General features: G+C 32.2%; 1 protein-coding gene across 4 annotated transcripts in view; it reads left to right on the forward strand.

Annotated features, from left to right (window-relative positions):
* The window catches only part of nuf (rab11 family-interacting protein nuf), a 43,075-nt gene that overhangs the window by 13,380 nt on the left and 6,310 nt on the right, over positions 1–23,385 (forward strand). For 3 of the 4 annotated variants that reach the window (XM_013316810.1, XM_013316812.1, XM_013316811.1), the window contains one exon: positions 22,769–22,903. In XM_013316810.1, coding sequence (XP_013172264.1) covers positions 22,769–22,903 — 135 coding nt within the window. Of the gene's footprint in view, positions 1–9,224; positions 10,101–22,768; positions 22,904–23,385 lie in introns of those variants that run through there. The other variant, XM_013316814.1, reaches the window with a different exon arrangement.

The raw sequence follows: 23,385 nt of genomic DNA on the forward strand, positions 1-23,385 counted from the left end.
TAATTTCCAGTACAATCATGACCTAATTTATATAAACATAATGACATACTCCATTACTTCTTGAAAAATACTGACGAATACGTGGAAAATATGATTCTTCATTCACTATCATGCATATTTATCTCATGTAGGCTAAAATTCAATGGGACAAGTGGGCCAACAAACATAGTTGATGCGATTTTAATTTTTCCTTACTTATATTTACTTATTAAATTTTGTTCTACTCTTTGAAGTCGATTAAACAAACAGAACTACTTTTTGCCGTGTCTACTCAATTCTATTGCAAACGAAATAGTAATTGCAAAAAACATTAATGAATAAGGCTACGAATGTAAACTATCTTCATTTAAATTAATTTATTTCCCAAAAAATTGCTTTCTTGTTTTAATTAATGATTTTATTTGCTCTTTATTGATTAGTTAACTACTATATTTTATTTATTTATTTTATTCCAAGGCCGTGTAAGTTAACCTGTATCTTCACAATGTATTGAGCTGGTTAACATAGAAGTGCTACGTAAAATAGGTTTTTCTTTTAACTAAACACGTAATCATTGTATGTGAAGATTTCATTTAACTTACTAATTTTATAAATGCGAATGTTTAGATGGCTGGATGGATTTGTTTGAAGGTATCTCCAGAACGGCAGAATGGATCTCGATGAAATTTGGCATACATATAAGGCATACTCTAGAAGAACACATAAGTTACTAATTATGTTTTTTAATTCCGCACGGACAGAGTAGCGGGCGACAGCTAGACATTAAATATAACTTATTTTAAATTTAAAAGTTACCAAGGTATTCCTACACCTTTGATAAAGTTTTGACTATGCTATGACTTGATAGAAAAACATAGGAAGCTTGCATGTGGGAGTTTTTTGAGAATTATTTATAATTACAAATTAAAAATTCTGCAATGCGGCAGTTACACCTACATCCTATGATTAACATTTTTAAACTTGAACTTTTTATATTATTTGTTGATATACCAAGGAACATTTTATATGTATTATATATATGTGATAAATTTAGAGATAATATTTATATATTTATTTTATTTATATATCAGTCGCTGGGGAGTCCATGAGTTATCGTATTACATATATTTTATGAAAATAATGAATCAGGGAAAACAATCTTTACTATGTTACTTATTTTATCAACACATAGTCATAACACTTACTATGAATGAACAAGTACATCCGGTGGAACGCAGATTCACACCGGAAGTAGCGTTATATTCGTACTACTTAATAGGTATAGCCTTATATCTTAATTAATAAAGCGTAGCCTTAGCTCTCCAGCAAAACAAACCACAGAGAATCTTTTAAATAATAATGTTTGCAATTCATACAAAATAATTTACATATTTCAGAACTTTTAGTTCTGAAATGTGTATGGAAATTCTAAATATCAAGTATCGATTTAGAAATAAAATATACACATCGTGCTAACAAAGCCGTAAACAAATACAGTACGAGTTACCCATCGTCACTTGTACAATCTTTACTAACAAACTTGATATTAGGGTTGGCAGAACTTAAAACTTAATTTTTTAAAGTTGTTACTGGTATTGAAACTCAATACATTAAATAACAATAATGTATCCATTAACGGATGTATTCAATTAATACAGTTAACATTGGTAAATTTCAGATTATTTATACTTTTTACAAAAAAGATAGCAATCCCATATAATGCTTAATTTTTTTATATATTTTTTAATCAATTCCATTTATACCTTTTACAAAAATTGTGGCAACCCTATAATGTTTTGAAGTAAGTTACAACAATCCATTACTTTATTTTTCCTAATGCTATGTTTGTTTAAGCTGCGCAGTATGCTAGGTCGCACTCACTAGCTGCTAAACATCAAAATAAACTTTCCTCAACTCTTTTTATTAGGTGTCGAGTGATCGTAAATATACAGGAAATAGTTGCACTTACGTGTTAATTAGACTTTAAATTAAAAATATTTGTAACTTAATTATTTACGTTGATAATCTGATGACAAGACCATTCATATTACGATATTGTTACATCCTCTGGTCTCTGAAATTGAAGTTTTAACGCTGTATAGTATTCAGCACTAATAACTATAAAGCCCCATAAAGTCATGTTAGTAAAAACTTTACCAAAAAAAGTTCAATAAAAGATATATTCACATTATTAGTAAATATAATTTTAAACAATAATGCAATTAAATCGGTGTCCAATGATCGCATATTAATGATATCACCCAAAGGAAAGAGATCCAAACAATACAACGCTTCATTTGATACGACAGTAATGGCTGCCGGAAGCGGGACGTCAGCTGCACGCCATTTCCGGTCAAAAGCGTGCCTCTATATGATAAATGGTTAATTTAGAATTTTAATCCAAGCAGCGTTGATTTCGACGTGCTTTGAACACATAAAGCGCACAAACATTATGTCATTTACCATTTTTTGTAAGTTTAAGACTTTATTAGTATGCTATGATGTCACAATATCTTTGTACAGTCTACAAAAAAGATTACAAATTGAAATAATCTAGATTTAAAACTAGTATTAGCATAGTTGCTTACTGTATTGTTTAGGCACAATTTAAGGAAGAATGTCTTTAACATTCTATGGCTATAACATTAATATATTTAGAAAGCTAGTTGTTTATAGGTGAACACTTATAAGGGCTGTGTTCGCAACGTGGGGGGGTATTATCTTTAGCTTGTTTCCTAACCGTCTAGTACATTCCACTGACAATCTAGTTATTATTCCCTGGTAGAGACTCGATAATTGAATACAAATGTATACGGATGGAAATAAAGTTTCAACCGTTGGTATTTCGGTGAATATATTAAATTTTGTCTAGATAAAGAACATTCGATATAACATTATCGACTCGTATTTCCATAAATAAATTGCCGATGGTACTTGAACTGTTTTTGAGTAGGTAAGTGTTTATCACATACAAAGGTTTTTTTTTAAATTAATATATAATTTAATAGCATTAAAGAAAAACTTATCTGATTCGATAGAACTCAGAGTTGTTGTCTACCAACATTGTAACAACAGTAAACATTAGAAGAATATATTGCTATGTCAGTGGGTTTGGGTGGGAGCTTTATAACTATGTCAAGGATATCGGGATACGACCAAAATATATGTCTCCAACGAACCGAGTATTTGCAATTCTAAACTAAACCAATGAATAAACATTCAAAGCGAGAAATGACTGAATTACATTCCTTTCACACTCGTGCAATAAATGTTAATTCAAGATTAAACAGGTAATATATTACAGTATCTAAATTCTAGAAACATAGTCCGCACATATACTACAAAACACTTAACATATTCACGATTGTGGGAATAAAAACTAATGTTACTAAGTAACAAACTAATCGAAATAATTACTCAACATCAAATAAGTTAATTGTAAAATTAAAAGAAATAAATGCTCACAAAACATTCATTATTACATAACTAGCTGACGCCTGCTACTCTTGACGACTTAAAAAAAACATAATAAAAAGCTTATGTGTTTTTCCAAACTATGATCTGTACCAAATTTCAGGAATGTCCATGAAGCCGTTCTGGAAATACATTCAAACAAACATCCATCCATCCAAACATTTGATTTTATAATATTATAATACTAAGTATTAAGATTGATGAATGCCAATTATTATTTCCATTGTAGTATCATTTTCCATTATCTGTCATCAACATACGATTATATTATTCATTACCTTAATAATAATAATTCAACATGTCTTAATAATAAACAACAAATTACATTATTATTAAAAACGGAAGAACAAAACGTCATGATTCGTAACATAAAACAGTTACTCTCAACTCCCACAATAGTTAATTATTCAAATTTAACACATGTACAGACAGACAGGCCGCATTAATTAAGCTTGTAATCCAGTAAAGTTGTTAGCTAACATCGTTCATCTGCACACAATGTGATTATACTTTCTCACGAAATCTTTCACACACTTTCAGTTTCTATCTTTCCAATTATAACATGAACTGATTAGATAATTGTAGCTATAGATAAGAGAACATCAGTAACTCAGTAACTAAACACTTGACTTGTCATATGCAGGTCCTGGGGTCAAATCCTCCCTTGTACCAATGTGTTTCATATGTACATATATCCGACGTTCGTAAGGTAATGGAAAACATCGTGACGCAGGCACAAATCTGCGAAGAGATTCAAAGATATGAATGAAGTCGACCAACCGGCACAAGGCCGCCGTTGTTGACTATGGCCTAGTCAACTCTAACTTAGGGTAGGCGCATAGCCCCTCAGTGGAGACGTATAGTGAACTGATAATGAGATATAGGTTTGGATATAAATGTAAAATAAAAAGCATAACAGACCATCCTGTATTTTGACCATTAAAGATATTCTTGCACCCTTCTAACTTACTGTTACGACTTATCGACGTTTGAGAAAAGAGCATACAATTTCCTTAAAGGCCGGCAGTTCTCTGGTGTTGTGGATGTCCATGAGCGTCGGATATATTAATATATAGCTGGCTGGAAATTCCCAATGTTAGAAAATTAACATGTGATCATCACTTCCCTGTCCTTATCTTACTCATGTGGGTTGGAGCACTGAGTTTTCTTCCTCCAGATCGATCTATCTTCGTCATTTCATCAGGGATATTAAATTATATATTAGTAGCTATATTAATAAGCCGCGAACAACTTTCCATGTCTTATGGTAAGCAAGAAGCGCCTGCGATTTTGTTTTACTTCCTATGTGCGACGCTAATGGATTTCCGCAGTCCCCCGTATGATTAATATTTACTTTGTTAAGCAAAAATCGTACCTTAATAAGAATAAATAAAGTTAAAAACGATTAAAAGTTTCACTCGGCTTTTGATTGATTTTATAGAAAGTAATATCACTAGCGGTATTGACTTTTCAAGGGTTGGCAATTTTTAAAACATTATACAACATTTACATAGCCTTTAATAGCATCCTTAGGATTTATGTAGCATCCTTATAGTAAACGAATTTATAAGAACAAAAATCTTGTATATGTAGATATATAAATTGGTGAATGTATAAGTTATGGTAATCAGATGTAACTGAACAAAAACATAACATGTCGTACAAAGTGTATGCGCATCAATACACGTACATACAAAGTTAATTGACTTCCGCAATGTAACCCTGATTCTATTAACGCGACTTGATCACTACAACATGGGAAATCATTTACAACTTTTTCTTATCGACAGACATGACTAGAATTCATATCCTAACATGTATCCAATGTTTTGCTTTAATATCCTTAATATCAAAGGAATCTGTGAGTTGTCTTATAAAGCTCGGTCTACAAAAAAATCAGACAAGTGCGACTCGAACTTACGCACCGATTATTCCGTACAAACCTATCTGTAATCAAGTAAAATTTGAGACGGGTGAATTCACAAGAATTACCCTGTAGGTTTTGATTTCCTTGCGAGTATCCAAAATTTGCGGTAATTTCTGGCTGTATCTTTTGATTGCGTTTGCTTAGAAGCTTGATTTTAATCACGGCTGCAAGACACTAGACCCGAGTATAAGGATTTCATTTTTTTATCCTTAGAGGTACGGAACCCTAAAAATTATAATTTCGTAGTAATACCTATACACTTAATACTTTTTTGTTAGTCTCACAGGTTTTAAAAAGTTAAGTAAATGGCTAAAATATTGGTTCTCCTTTATAACGTAATCGACGTAACATATCAATGATAATTTCTATATATTATATAAGCATTATAAACAACTTGCATTGTAAATTTTCTCAAAGTTATATAAGATTAATTGACAATTTACATTTCAGCAAGTATATGCCAGTAAAAGCAATTAATTTAAAATGATATATTGTCGACACCTAACAAGGAGAAATTTTACAGCTAATAAACCTACCTATATTATATACAATATATCTTTTATATGTAAATTTTACTACTAGAAGCTACAGAATAAGATAAATGTTTAATTGAATTGTCCATTTATTATTAAGAAAGTACAAGTATAAAACAAAACGCGTTTAACTAAGAAACTTTTGTATTATTGTATGTTTGTTACGAATAAACTCAAAAACTACTGATCCGATTAAATAAAATATTACACTAATGGAATCTTACATTATCCCTGAGTAACAAAGGCTATTAAATATAGCTTATACTAGCTGTCGCCCGCGATTCCGTTTGAACAGAATTTAAAAAAAACTTAATTAGTAGCCTATGTATTCTTCCAGATAATGTTCAGAGAAATCCATAGCACCTACTTACAAACATACATTCATCAGTTTCACATTTATAATATTAGTAAAATTATTTTACAGTATAAAATATAATAAAACATTACAATCTTCAGTTGACCTTCTCATCGCAACAACATACAGAGAAGTCAGAACACTAATCAACTTAACTGATGCGACCTCTTTAATTGGATTAAAGTTTTTTTTAATATTACGTTAATAAGAAAAGTATTCTAGAAAACACTTCTGTTACTCCATAAGTCGTAATAGAAAAATAAGTTAATTATAATGTTAAGACTCGTTTTACTATAGGTTTCAACTACATTAACATAAGTATACATTGTTGTCAATTTTGTTGTGTTGTGTAGTTTCTTGCTTCCTGCAATTGTTGACGCGAATAGTGAAAAGATTAGCACAATGCGGAGATTAAAATTATCTGCTACTTTAGGAGATATCAACGATAAAATGAGATATAAGATGAGTTTAAAATGAACTGCTTTATCTTTTTTTGGTAAATTTGTACAGTAATTATATTTTTTTATCAGCTACATCCCGATATGACTAATAGACCTTGAAAATAAATATTGACAAACTTTTGTAGCAAAATTTCGGGGTTTACCAAAGTGCCAAAGTCGCTTTGCAAGACAGTTCACCCATGCTTTCTTTGGCTGGAACAACAGATGAAGTTTTATCTTCTTTCTCTCTAAATAAATACTACATAATAGTTTTAGCTCAGTAGTAACAAAGATATATGTATAATTATATTTAACTACCTTTAGACATTATTAATAAGAATGCTTTGGCGCGAATGATGTGCTTTCGTTACAAAGTCCTGTGTCAGAATGAATAGTGAGGGGACATAAACGTCGACATTTTAGTAAAGCTAGTGTTGGATCAATACACTGCCACATTAACAGACATCCTGACACTACTTAGAAAAAATATTTTTAGTATGCAAAACGCGACATGTGGCGTCTAGCTATTAAAGTGGGGAACTAGATTAGATATGGTAATTAGGTTATGTTACGATCTTTCTCTTTGCGTTGTGTTTCTTCCATAGTTATATTTTTATATTTAGTAAGACCTCGTGAACTTAGTAGTAATAGTATTAACTCGTTGTAAAGTCCTCGAGTCGATTTCAGGCCAAGGCAGGATTTCTTTATTTAATATCATTGTAATAACTGGCTAGATTCATAAAAGTAGCTGGAAATGTCAAGATAAAAACAACTGTAGGAAATACAGCAGATCGTATGTTTTGAAATTATGAATCACAGCAATTTTCACATTCGACTAACGGTTACAATAACATATATACGATGATAAAACCAACCCTTACAAAGCTGTAGCCACCCCCTAATCCCATTAGCCACGGCTAAGGGAACGGAAATTTAGAAAACCCACCTCGCGTGCGCAAATACTATAAAATACGTATAAAACGTGACGTCATCGACAAGACTATAAAATTCCTTCATATTTATTGCAAAGATTTTTTTTTAATTTTAGTAATGAAGCTAATATCAAATAGTTCGTAAACACGACAGTAAGAAATAGTTGGTCGATGTTTTTAGATTGTTATTTGAGAACATAATTTAATTGTTATGTAATATATAGTCACAATAATACTATTAACCCTACAGTAAACCGATTTATATAATTATAAAAATAACCTGTCACTTTCTATAGAAAGTCCTTTTAAAGACATATAAGTGGAGAAAGGGAAAAATTCTTTACAGCACTGGCCCTCCATTGAAACGTATACCCTCTTTTGTCAAAAACTTGTCACATACCAAAGTTGTGTAAGTGAAATAAACATACTATAAAATTAAAAAAAGACTTATTTTTCGAAGTCACAATTATTAAGAACTCTTTATACAATTAGAAAATATTCTTGACTGAAAATACAAAAATGAAGTTACACTCTTTTCCACTACATTTTAAACCACTTAAACGTCGCTGTCTATTTCGGTCTGCATTCATTAAGCAGCCATTAATGATAAAGGTGAATGCCATTGATACGGGCCATGTGGCATGTATCATATACAACTTGACAGCAAACTGAAATAAAAACCTTTAAATTATTCCTGTGAACAATAGATACTTTTGTGGGACTAGGATGTTGGATTTTAACTCGTACTTCCCGGTTTTTTTTATTTATGCAACAGATGATATATACGAATTCATTCATAATATGCCTATCTGCAAACGCATGGAGCATATCAATAGGTTTTAGAAGGGATTTAATTACACATTGCTCAAGCAATCCGTCAATGAGGCCCGCATTGCGAACGTTTTCAATACAGGCTTGTATTTCACACGGTCTCATGAACAAAGAATCCAATTTCGATGGTGGATTATATGACGCCATTTCTTATCTCGCGATGCTTTTTTTTTCAAACTCATTACATCGCTTTTTATTAACGTCTTGATAGGATTTTAATAGTTAAATTAAAAGACGTAACACACCATAGACTTTATGTAATTCACGTCTATGATAGAATATGTTTTTGTTTGTTGAAAGTTAAACTTTCGCGCCTATTACGTTATTTATTCGAATATATACCGATAGTAATATTTAAAAACATTAAAGTTACTTAAAAATTCTGTATATATTATTATTTAAAAATGTCTTAAAATCTTGGTGACTTAAAGTTTAAAGGTGACCATAACATCACACTATGAATTGTCTTTTAGGATAGGTTCGACCTCATCTATGTTGATATGAGCTGACGGCAATAGTCTACTTATTATATCACCGTTTCAATAATTCTGATGTACAATCCGATGGTTATATCAAATGTGGCGACCCCTCACCCGTTTTATTGTGTGAGATGGATCCAGACCGAGGGGACCGAGCTGGGGTTATTGCCTCCTAACTATCAGCCGGCCGTGCATATGCGGGGAGCGAATAAAGTTAATTTGAATGCGCCGCGACGTTGGCAGCTTGATAATAATGCCCTCTAGTGGGGCGCGCTGGCGTCCGTCCGCAGCCCCGCGCAGTACGATACGCGGTATTGACTTGATCGCACGTCTGCTAAGTCTAGTTCCACAAATGATTGTTTGATAGACGGAACAATTCGAGTGCATAACAACGCTAATATCGACCCCAAAAACGATGATAGTGCAACCGGTAAAAGTTTCAAATAAACTTCGACGTCGAAGTTTTTTTACATTGTATTTGATACTTATACTAGTGTATGATGGTAATTAAAAACAAACTCGTGCCATTATTGAAATGTGAATTCAAGATCGTGTTCATAGAGAAGTATTTTCGTGAAATCGTTTACGAAGAAAATGTGACTTAATGGTTTACTTTCTCGAGAAGTCAATACGTGAATTTAAACAGTGTTCGAAAGTGATATCTGAGGACCTTTACTTTCCTTATCATAAGTTGATCCAGTGTGCCATTGAAAGACTGAGCTTTATCGCGATCGATCTAATTTTAGTTAAAAAAAATTTAAATTAGTCATCGATTACATAGTTAGGCTTAATTTTAGTTACATAAGTGCAATACCGGAATAATCCAAAGAGTGATAACATTTTTGACGAAAGTAATTTTTCTATCGCTTGAATGTTTAAATCGGGCTTATTTAACCGTTCGAAAGGGACAATGGGGGAATCTATTGAAGTGGAAGACAGTTTGGACTTGGAATATGACATGTGGGATGGACAATTTGACTTCGTGGGCCCTCAGGGGCCGCCGCCGGTGACACGAGGTCGTATCACCTCTGACATAAGTATCACTGAGGACTTGTTCACTGGGACACCCCTCACGCCACATCTCACAAACGGGGTGAACGGAGGCAAGAAGACAGCTGCTCATCAATGGTGTGACAATTTATCTGACCAAGTGAGAATATACTTTTGTTTAATTTAAATTAACTTAAGACATAATTAGACAACTTCAATAATAATTAGTTCCAGAACTAAAATCTATTACGATAAAAGAATGGTTATTTAAAACCCAACTGTTGACTTTGTTCGTTGAAATATCAATTGCCATGTTCATATACGTCAACAACATATATCTAAAGAGGTTACTATTTTAATAAGTATAATTTTTTATTAAAACCATCTCCGTTTATTAAAAAAATGAAATTATACGTAGGTAATAATTATTATAATAGTTTTTTTTAAATTTAATGCGGTGTCTGTGGGCGTCACAGTTCGGTGTACTGACGTCAATTGTCCTGGTAGCTGGTACACATACAAATGTAGTTATCCTTATTTGAATCATTGGCACAGCAGCTTACATGTACTTATATCTGGTAGCAATAGTAATTAAAAATCAATTTGTAGGTAAACGCAAAATTATTGCATAGACCACTGACACTTTTTCATAGAAGAATAAATTAAACCTTCACTATATTTTAATACAATAGATCCTTTTCATAAAAATACGAGATGTATTTTGTCAGTCCCCTGCCCTGTCACAGTTTAAATCTCTAGCAACATATGAAGAACTTCTTTGGTTTGCGTTTCGTACAAGAACCGTAGTCCCTCAATATCTACATAACTATTTAAAAAACAAAAGTATTTGTAGAACGAATGAAGCGCGACTTACGTTACCTGCCAGTACCATCGCCACATTGTCACGCAATGACATATTTCAATACAATTTTCTTCGCAAAAGTTTGAAATAGAAACAATCTTTCATGGAATAGAGTAAACACGCGTAGGTTACGCAGAATGTTATACTTGTCAGGCTCTATACGTCTCTTTCAAATTTTATTTTAGGATTTTCAATAAAAATTCTAAAGTACTATCACATAACAGATGCGAGAAGCGTAATATTTTTTATCTGCGTACAAAGAGTAATAGATCAATTGACGTCATTAGTTCAATTGCATCAATTGAATATACGGAGTTCGAATTTATCATGGGCGTATCTTGTCAGTTGTTTATCGTTGGAGACTTTAAAAACAGAATGTATGTACTTATTAAACTATATATATCTAAGAACTATAATATTTTATTTATCGTAAAGACAAAGCGATGATTGTAAAGAATTATATCACAAAGATTTCCTATAAGGTATACGGTCGACTTTCGAAGGATGATGACAGGTTGAGAAAAGAAAACTAAAATAATACGAACACAAATACTTTGTACATAAATTCTTCTTCATCTCATTACTAGGAAATTCCTAATTAAATAAACTAAATTTTAAACAATAAAATTACTTCTATGTTCTAATAATTTTGCGTGCATGTGACTCGTACTAAAATCCTTCCTTCCGTAATAACCCTTCGTGAATAAATATGCGTCATCCTCATACTAAATAACGTATTGTGCGTTTTTCATTGTAACAAAGCTAAAATCCTTTATTACTAATAAACAATGTAAAACTAGTAAAAACCATAATTCATAAGTTCTTATAAATTTAAGCATTATTACAAATATATAGGCATTCATATTATGAAAATGTTTGTGTTAAAATTATTCGCAATTGTTTCGCCATATTATTCTATTGTATTTGTCAGTATATCGTAGTTTACTTATGTTACAACCCTGATATCATATCTTAACTATCTTCCCGTTTTTTTTTTAATTTTTCAATACAAACTTATTGATTTAGTGATAATTTGACGTCATTAGTTCAACTTTTATCTCTGAAGATGGGACAAGGTCCAATTTCGATGCGGTTCTTATCAGCAGCGTCGTCTTAATCTGTATGAACAGCATCTTTCATCGCTTTAAATTATTGGTAATGTTCATTGAACATTTTAAAATAGAAAAAAATTTAAACAATTAAAAGTAAGATTAAATGCAAAAGTTTGGGTGTATGGATGTTTGTTATCACGTAATTGCAGACTGCTTAACGGATCAGATTGTAATTTGGAACAGCCTATTTTATTTAAATTTCCCGCGGACAGAGTCGCGGGTGACACCTAGTACTTAAGTCTGATCTGAAAAAACTTTCTGCAGTGAAAACTCACGGTTAAATGCATTGTATGATCTATGGACAAACTGCAGCTTGTTAACCACTTAAACGGCACGTATCTTATGAAATGGTTCAGAGATTGCGCCGCGGTCGACGATCTGGTGACCTAACATTTTGCAAGTCAAACCTCAATACACGATGTAGGCATTTCCTGCTTCATATTACAATATTGTAATGACGAGAAATAGATATCGTATTTGATCAGATATTGAAAGAATTTAAATTCTAATAAATCTTACTTCTTACTAATATAATAAATGCGAATGTTTAGATAGATGTTTGTTTGTTTGAAGGTATCTATAGAACGGCCGCATGGATCTTGCTGAAATTTGGCATAGATGTAGAACATACTCTGGAAGAACACGTTTTTTTAATACCGTGCGGACGGAGTCGTGGGAGACGGCTAGTCTTACGATTCCATAAAATATGTGTCTTTTTCTTCAATGACGCAGGAAGGTTCTAGAACTGTTTACAAAGATCTATATTGTTAGTATTCCTTTGAACAAGTGGAACAAAGATCTAGTATAAGTTAGTAACTGGGATAAGTTGCAAAAATATGTTATACATTTATGATAACGAGGGTTTCCTTTTCAAAACTGCAATGAAGGCCAACAGTTATCAATAGCCATACCTGATGGTTATGCAAATATGCATATGCATATAGAAAAGTATGCCAAGAACGTGCCAAACGGTATTACGTCCTTTTTTACATTTGTAGGTTATTTAGACACATTTTTTTACGTCATTCTTATTGACCATTTTATTCTCTTCTAAAATAAGATAAACAATCTTATCTACTATCAAATCACGAGTTTGACATTGACAAGTTATCAAAAAATATTTTCGACTCAAGGTTAACATCAACTGATCTTTCTGGTACTTCGCATAGAGGAAGCCAAATGTAATATAACTTTATTTATTTTATCCAAAATTACATTGAAATTTATTTAATAACTAGCTGTCAACCGAGACTTCGACTGCGAGGAATTAAAAAAACATAGTAGCCTATGTGTTCTTCCACACTATGTTCTATATGTATGCCAAATTTCAGCTGTTCTCGAGATACCTTCAAACAAACAACATTCACATTTATAATATTAGTAAGATATTATAATATTGTGCGCCTTAAAATAACAACATACTCCTTATTATTAAAAAATGAGCTGATTTATTCGCAAAATTGAGCAACATAATTTGACAGTAACAGTGTGACCGTTACTCATAACTTTAAAGAGACTGAGTGCATATCGATTGGGCGCACCCGTCGTCTGTTGCATTTGACTATTAAATGACAGGACTAGCCGAGCTCAAGTATTTTCTTGCCCGTCATTAAAAATTAACTCTAAGTTATAAACTTGACCGTATGCTCGTTTTGTGTATGTTTTTGTCATACAAATAACAATTACTAATCATCGTGCGTTCATAAAAAAAATTGTGTAATATGCACTCGTATGATCATCTTTACGTCAATCCCCGCGAAGTTGCATAATTTATTTAGTACAACGGGCGGTTCTTTACCAGGTCCATTTTTGTATACTCTAAGTTCGTCGCCCGTGCGCCCTAATACCTCGTGAGTGCTGACCTGGCACAACAGGGAGCGAACATTATGGCCATTGACCCGCGACAACTTAGGCTCCCGACACACGAACGATATACCAAAAAACTATTACCAGACCCAAAAAAATTGTAGATAAAACTGGATATTAAGTAATTATCTAAACAAACATAGTAAAGAGAAAAGTTTTGTTTGTTTGTATTAAACTGGCTCCGAAACTACCGAAACGATTTAAAAATATTTTTCACCGTTTGAAAGCTACACTATTCCCAGTTGCTATCATTCATTCATCATCAGCTCACTATACGTCCCAACCGAGGGGCTCGGAGCCTACCCTAAGATGATAGGTTGCTATAGGCTATATAATTTTTAATTTCCTCATGTTGTTTTTATTCCGCGCGGACGAAGTCGTGGGCAATTCCTAGTTTGTGATAAAATATTTCCTAGGAACATTAAAAATTACGTAAAGAAACTATTTCTTATTTACAGCAAAATTATAAGTACGTTGACATCACGATTAATTGTTTTTTTAATTGTTGTAATATTAATTAATTTATAAAACAAACAATATAATGCTCATAAATTCACATCGAATTACAATAATAAAGTTTTTTTCCCATTTATTACGATACTTTGTAGCAAAATAAAAGTAATTTCTTTAAACTCATAAGTAAAATGTTTAATGAAGCGAATAAAACGAAGTGCAATTTAAAATAGTGCGTGATAGCATCGCTTATTCATTTATAACATTATGAAACATAGTAAATTATTCAAAAAAAAATAGACTAAAAATATTTAAAAAAAAGGCAATTGACTTCTTCAGAAACCTTTTGATGTTACGTCCAACTTTAATACCTATGTAAGTTTTGAATTATGCTTCTTTCTATTCCAAAACATACGTTTAACCCTTAATTCGATGGTGTCCAGTGTGACGAACAACTAATTTTTTTTAGCATTTTTCCTGTACTTATTTCGTATCGAAAAATATGACATTACTAATAAAACAGTTTTTTTTTTTTCTTAAAAAAATTTCGTCGAATTAAGGGTTAAAGAAATTATGAATTATCATCAAACTTATATATTTTTATTCCTATCTATTAGACAATTTGTGAGCATAATTAACTTCCCATGAAGTCAATTAAAAATCTTTAAGTTGTTTAAGTATTTCATATGTTTACGTATTTCAAAATCTCGATTACTGTCAATCCGTCCCTTTTTGTATACTACATTATTACGACTAGCTCATCGTGAAACATTGCGAAAATATTGTCATACGTTCAATGAATTAAAGAATGTAGCAAATATTCTGATTAGGAGTCACAATAACAACAACAAAGTCAACGATAAATCAATGTATTGTCACTTCATTGTTATTGATTGAACGGCACAAGTAAACTACTAGAAGTTAAATACGTTTTTAAATTTAATTTCTGACTTTACAGATGAAATTCAATTTTTTTTATATCAATTACGGTTTACTGTTCAAATGAAAATCGTCATCAATTATTTCATAATTAGTACGAGTATTTGGCGTATTTAATGCCTGATATACGCTGCACAGATTTTAATATTCCGTGACGATACAATGGCGATGGACACAAATATTCGTGTTATGCACACTGAATTTGATATAAAATTCTGATTTTAAAGTCATAAATATATATTATATAAAACTGAAACTATTAGATCGGACATGACAGATCAAAAATTACGCAGTGCCGTATTATTGTAATGATAGATTTTCAACTACTGAATAACCTTTAAAAAAAAGTGTCATCGCACTCATTCTATTTAAAAAAACAAAGATAAAAAATATATTTTTGTTATCTTGTGTCACTTGTTTTTAAATAAACGTGTATGTTAACATTAAGTACGCATAGCTCAAGTTTGCTCATTTACATGGTTTTGTACAGTCTATTCTAAGTTTGACAAACACTGGAAAGTTGCAAGACTTGCGCCTAGAATGTTTACTGTGAGAAGTCACGAGCCTCGCAGGCTATTCAACCTGACCGATTGTCCTATGATAATCATAGTTATAAACCTACGTGTATCGCTCCGAGCGGACAGACTCGATCTAGACTATTCTCTAGTTATTTCTTTATACGTATACTTAGTAACTTTCACTACATAAATCTCCAATAACATTACTCTCGACCTCTTAGCGGTCAAAGTACGTCTGAGTTATTGATTTCTAACCTAAACTAACAGACTTCAAGAAATTATTTATTTGTATATTAAGTAATCAACTTTAGAAACTAGACAAGGTTATTAAAGAACATAACTAATAGATTTTAATAAACTTATTTTGTCTTTCAAAAGTTTAAGTTATATTACTTTGAATATTATAATATTAAAAACAATAAAAACTTTTATTAAAATTTTCAACGAGTTAAATATACAAACTCTCTCTCTCTTTTTATTGAACAGATTTAAGACTAAAAACAACCTAATTCTAATCGTATACTAAAAAATTCTTACACAAAAGCCTGTAACCAAGTAACGATATCTAAGCTATCATTTTCAAAGCATCTTATTCTGTATAATATTATAACTGTAACTAACAAGCTAGTATGTATTCGTTAGTGATCCACGCGCGAGGTAAACATTAATCTTTGAACGATAAATTGTATGCAGTGAGTCCGACATCCTTGAGTAATATACTAGTAGACCATGGGTTTCCTGAGATCTCTAGAATATTCCAACTGTGGATCCCCTACTGAAAAACTGTACACGTATTTTTTAAGGTGAGAAACGAGTAAGCCTCAACCTTAATTCGCCGTAATCGCGAAGCAACCGCTTCCCATCAACATCTGGCAATTGCAGATGCGTTGCTTACCTTTAATCGACGGAGGAGGGGACGCACATAAAGAGAACATTACCTCTTCCTTTGAGTCGACTTTTCCGTCAAATCCACAACCCACTCTCTTTCAAAGAAGACTCATCAGATAAAACGCGGAATTTTGTGGCTCACACTAGTAGTGATAAATCAACATCACTATGCGTTTTAGTTGTGTCATAATATTTGATTAACCTTTGCGTATTTACACGGTTTTTTAAGTATTGAACACGATATTTACACGTGATCACACTTTATTAGTCGCTAGGTATATTATTTTCTGCAGTTATAATTAACAAAGGTTATCAAATAACTTACGTTTTCTAGGTTATCGTTAAGTCGCTCCCAATAATACAGTCTGATTCTTTTAATGACAACTGAGATGATAATTATACAACTATAATTAGTAGCCTATGTGTTTTTCCATGCCATGTTCTACATCTATGTTAAATCTATATTCAGCGAGATCCATGCAGCCGTTCTAGAGATACCTTCAACCAACGTCTATCCATCCATCCAAACATTCACATTTATAATAGTGAGTAAGATTATTGTTTTTTTTTTAATATTAGCAGATTGTTTTGTAAATTTACTAATATTTCATTTACCATTCCAACGAAGCTCTAGGCTTGTACTAGGATATGGTATACGTCAATAGTCGAATGGCGAGATTTGAACCATAAGGCTATTGACGCTTAAATGACGGTTTGAATGTTTAGTTTAGCAGAATTTCTGATAATTTGTATGTTCAATTTCAATAGACAAAAACAGTGATGTGACGAACTTAGATTCGAATTAATGACTAAGCGTTGGTTTCTGAGACCATAAATTCCATTTAAAACATATAGTTATCTCTGTTTTGTCAAAGCTGACAGGGATTACGATATGTTTTATACAAAGATGTACCGTAGTAAATAGGGTGACATTGTAATACAAAAACTGATGTATAGGTTACACAATTATTATACGTAAAGTTTTAGGTCGTCTACATAGTATTGTAGGACACATTTGTTAAGATGCACAGATAGATAATGTAACACATAATTTATGTTGTAAAACTACTGAATAATACCAACACAAAGCGTTTTTGCGTAACATTCTACTGAGGTGTAGAGTATCTTATTATAAGAAACCTTGCAAGTAAGTGTTAAGTACTAGGTAATTTTATTATACACGTTCACTTCAAAACAAAACAAGAAACAATGATATAATGCATCTTAACAAAACATTACATGAACTAAACAAGTTGAAACAGACCTACAATATTGTGACTATTTTCTTTTAATACAACGTCTAAATTAAGTAAACAAAACAATGTCGAATCTCATACATAGCGGCTATTAGGCATTTTTTTTTTTCATTATGTGAAAAAGCATTTTACCAGAAATATTTTTATAATTACAAAATTTTACAAAGAAAGTATAGTTTCTCTATGGTGAAATTATTTTGGCATTGATTGGAACGAAATATACTTCAGTTTTCTGAACATTATTATCACAATTTTGAACTGTACCAGATTTTATTTATTCAATCTACCGGAACGTTATTAACCGCAAATTCTTATTTGATAATATCGATTTTCCGATTGTAGATTAGTTTACGGTTATGCTTTTAAATTATTTAAAAATTGATGGTACGAAAAATTTGAATATGGAACATTACAATAAAGCAAATAAAGTGCCAGATCTCTGTGAGCGAATAATAAAGTTTTAACGTCATTTTCATTTTATATATAATAATATTATTACTAGCTTTCATCCGCAACACCATTCGCGCGGAAATAAAAAAAATATTAAGTGGCCTATATGTTCTTCGAGACTATGTTCAAACAAACATCCATCCATCTAAATCACACATTATGTGATAATTATTGTAAACAACAAAATAAATAGTTTGAATATAACCTACAAACTTACCCGCAGTTTACCACTGACACCTCTACAGAAACATATATCTATGTCGATTTAACGCATACTTCGTGAACGGTTCTCCGTGTACAATTTATCTAGATCTTATTAACATCTATGTACACTCTTACATTCACATTTACAAGCAAAATTTCACATTCCAAGATTTCTCCCAAATTAATTTATTCATTCCGCATATTGTCTTTGATTTTCAAATAACTTTCGTACGCATTTGGAGATTGATGTTATTTTTATCGCGCAAAACAATGCATTCATTTCCTTTTTAGGCAATGAAAATAATACGAACCAACCAATATTATAAATATATAAGTACCAAGAAATTAGAGTTACCTAAAAACATTTTCTTACAGTTTCATTGTGTATCACTTGTTTTTAATACATATAATATTGGAAAAATACATAATGTTATTTATAAACGCCTACGTCGTTCCCAGAAAATGAATCAGTTGTTGGCGCGAACTGATTCCGTTCATTGTCCATGCCAAATGTTCTTCCGAACATATTATATTACTTTTTAGGGTTCCGTAACTTATAGGAAAAAAAAGAAACACTTATAAGATCATTTTGTTGTCCGTCCGTCTGTCTGGCAAGACCCTTTTATAAATGAATTTGAAATTCAGTTGTCCCCTTTAAAGATATTATTGGCTTCAATGATTCCAGTCTTACTGGGGACACTAAAGTGATCAACTTGACATTTTTTTGACCTTTTATTTAGTCGTAATTACAAGATTTACCACATTTAATCCAATTAAGTACTTTGAGGTTTAACGTTTACGTCAATCAAATGATTCCGAAGCCGGGATTACAAGCTGTTAACAATATTGAAACTTAATGCTAGAACTAACACGCACATCCGTCTTTGCGATAAGTCTGTAAGACAAGATTTCATACCTAATAATATTAACAATTGGAAAACATAAAGAAACAGTTCTTTTGTTTTAGTTCTTTGATTTATCGGAGCTTCAGAAAGAGTAGACAAAGGGAAAGATGGAATTTTCGGGACCCCAAAAGTAACAGAAAAAAGAAATTTAAACTAGTTAGGGTATTAGTATCAGTAAAACTTTGGTGGCTGTATAACTATATTACGAGTTAAAGACAATAAGAGTATCTCAGTGGACATGAGTCACGTTCGGAATCATTTGTATCCCGTTCGTCAGCTCGCTTCCTGTTAGCGTTATTTGCCATGTGTTACTTGTATAGTACATGAACTGTTCATTAGCTTACATACCGCATTACATTTGTACATGCCAAGACATTTTTAGAAACGTTTTCAATTATATTGGCGCCAAATCGTTGTTTATTGAACCGTGACTCCATCTGCGCGAATTAAAACAAAAATTAATTGGTAGCCTATATAGGTATAGGTTCTTCCAGATTGTGATCTAAATCTATGTCAAATTTCAACGAGATGCATTCCGCCGTTCTGGAGATACCTTCAAGCAAACACCCATCCATTGATCCATGTAAAATGTCTATCTGATTTCGCTTAAATAGCAAAACGCTCGTCATCTGCTACGAATTAGAAGGTTTCGATGTCTGTCTTCAATGAACAGAGGTGACGTACAGAATATCTCTTTCCTAAAACCTTACCTCTTTTTCATCCTTTCACAAATTAAGAACGACTACCTTTTTCAAGTGGTTTAAAAAGACAATGTCGCTCTTTAATTATTTTCAGTTTGTTTAATTATACATTTCTGTTGACATTGAAGACAATAGAGTGTTTAAGAGTAATTTGATATCACGCTTCCTTGCTTATTAAGTGTCGTCTTTTGTTGATGAGAAAAAAATATACAAATACTATGCATAACATAACAAGTGACTTTCGGTTTTTCTCGTTCTCTGTTAGCTCTCAAGTGTGTTTATGTTAAAAAGCTTATAATCACTTTAAATAATAGTAGTGCTGTCAAGGCGTTGGTGGCTTAGGGGTTAAGCACTTGTCTTGCAATCTGCAGATCCTAGGTTTCAATCCGACCATGTAGAATATGTTTTTCGATTTAAATACTACATTTATCCGATTCTTACGGCGAAAAAAAACATCGTGATGCACTGCACATATCTGAGAAATTAAGATATTTGTGTAGTCAACTAACCTGCACTGTGCCAGCTTAGTTGACTATGGCCTAGTCAGCCCTAGCTTAGGGTAGGCTCCGAGCCCCTCAGTGAAGTCGTATAGTGAGCTGATGGTGATGACTACTGTCAAATCCAAATGTATTATTAGATTCCGATTATGTGAATTATGTTTATATTAATTATCTGTTATGCTCCTTTGTCTATTCAATAATACGTCATGTTTCATGGTTTTTATAAATTGTAAAGTTGCATTCCTTGCTAATTATAAACATTACTATGGTAGCTTCATCCAATAGTTTTGTAGTACTTGTCCTTAGTTAATTAAATCTCTAAGGATTACTCATTGTATATAAAGTGTGGTTTCTAGTATTTGAAATCGTACAACATTATTCAATTAAAATATTCTCGATCAACTCTTAAAGATAAACTCACGATAATGTTATTTATTTGATTGAATATACAAATACGTAAATACGTAAATTTTCGTCATGTCTAATTAACTTAATACTTCTATGGGCCGGATTTTAAAGCAGCAGTCAGTTAAGTATTCACAAATATTTTAGACAAATAAACAATTAAAAACTATTTGCTATAATCAAATCTTACTTCTTATAAATGCGAATGTTTAGATGGTTGTTTGCTAGGAGGTATCTACAGAACGGCCACGGATCTTGGAAGAAATTGGCACAGATATAGAACATAGTCTGGAAGAACACATAGGTGACTAATTAAGTTTTTTGTTATCACATTACGACGGAATCGCGGACGACAGTTAGTCGTTGTATATTTGCGATTGTACGATGAGCAATGTATGAGAATAGCTGCTAAAAACAGATTCTGCTTGAATTTTGTTAAGCGACAGAACGACTCAAGGACATGGTGGAAATAAGTCTGAATCAGAAACGACACAATCATGGCGGTTATTTCTATCGGTGAACATGAGGAGCGTTTGTGTTTATTAATATATTTATGAAGTAATTTGCTTTAATCATAATATATCAGCTTTCATATTTCTAACCCAGTTAAATGGAGTATATGATCACGGCCAGCTCTCTTCTCCGATTCCCGTGACTTCCTTGTTTTCTTCGTCTATTGTTGTTGTGATAGAAACTAATATCTACAACCTTCCTTACTCTAAAAATCTATGGATGCTTAAAAAAATAATAATAAATAAAATTTTTCAAAAGACTATATGGCGTAAAACTTATTCACAAGTAGTCCCCTTACTAAGCCATTGCATAAGTTTTTTTTTCTGAATGTTGATAGAACAAAATTCAGATTAGGAGCAATCTGAAGATTTAATACATTTATAATTTGAGCAAAAAAGACATTAGCTTTGCTCGAACAGCAAGATATTTGTTTATAGTTTTTTGTTTAGGTCTCGGACAAGTTATAGCGTCAGCTGTATTGGACCGGTCTATGCCTAGAATATGCACTTTCATTTGCATGCCAAAGACACAATTCTGTAGCGTGCTTGTGGTCTATTTAATATGAAGAGATATGTTAGCTAATTTTTGTATATGAGGAAATTACTACTTAATTATCATACTTATTAACGATAAAGTTCTTTTTGTTAATAAATTATAAGCATTAACGGTTATTGCAAGCTTAATAACTCTTACTTTTTTGTATGATTTCTCAGTTAAGATTCATAGTTTCAATATTAATGTAAAGTTTTGAAGTAACTTGTTTTGAACTTTGTTTAAAAGTGTCATTATCGTCACGAAGGTTCACTACAAAGTGACCTTGGTTTAAACGATAAGTCTTTCTGTTACACAGGTGCTTACTGCGATCCAGTCCGTTATAATTTACTTAATAACATGTTTTTATAAACTACTTGTATTTTACCCCAATGCGAAAAACAGAAGTTTGTTGCTAAAATTACGACTGTTTATTAAGTATTTGCATGTATATTTTGTCTAGTAACCTTAACATTTTGTCCGAATTAAGGAGAAATTCGATGCTTATTCATCCTTAGTGTGTTGTCGGCTATTGCCTACTCCGTAGGGTGGGACGCCATAGATCGCGAATTACACAGTCTATCCAAAACACTAATAGCCATCCACCCCCTCCAAACCATGGTAAGAAAGAAGATGCAGTCGATATCTAGCCCAGGGCGCTGGAAGAATTAAGAATGTTGCCCTTTACAAGCTATCACTAACTTTTGCTGTCTGATTGTCCGTAGGTACAACTGCTGCAGCAGCAGGTGACGTCGCTGGCCGACACTCAGAGCACTGCTGACGACCGCTACGCACGAGTCAAGGCTGACAAAGCTGTGCTTCAGGCCAGGGTACATATGCTGGAGGAACAGTTCAGAGAGGTATGTTCCATACTTTGGTATACGAGTATTAGAGATGTTTGGTTGACTATCTTCACGTTAACTTTTTCGTTAAACTAAACTTAACGTTCACTTACAGTCTGAAAACGAGTCATACTCGTAAGATTAAGTGGCGGACTAATAGTAGTATTCGAATAACGAACCACTTCTTTTTAAATGGACTCATTTTTTTCCGTTTTGACTTTTTACAATATTGACAATAGTACGGTCAGTTTCTGTCTTTGAAATGTAAACAGTAATTCGCAATGACCTCATTCCTACTTTAGACATCGAGTGTAGAGCAAACGATCTAACCTCCAGTAGTTTAAATAGGGCAATAAATAGTCTTGTTATAACTTTTTGATGACCGTTCGCTACAGTGATGTATACACCTAACTCTGGTTCTAAATCAATACTAAAAATATCATGTCTTATTTGCTGTTAATGTATATTGTGGGAAAAATACGGTAGAATAATTCATAAAG

The sequence above is a fragment of the Papilio xuthus genome, unplaced genomic scaffold (assembly GCF_000836235.2).
Source record: "Papilio xuthus unplaced genomic scaffold, Pxut_1.1 DF826945.1, whole genome shotgun sequence".
Classification (NCBI taxonomy): Eukaryota; Metazoa; Arthropoda; class Insecta; order Lepidoptera; family Papilionidae; genus Papilio; species Papilio xuthus.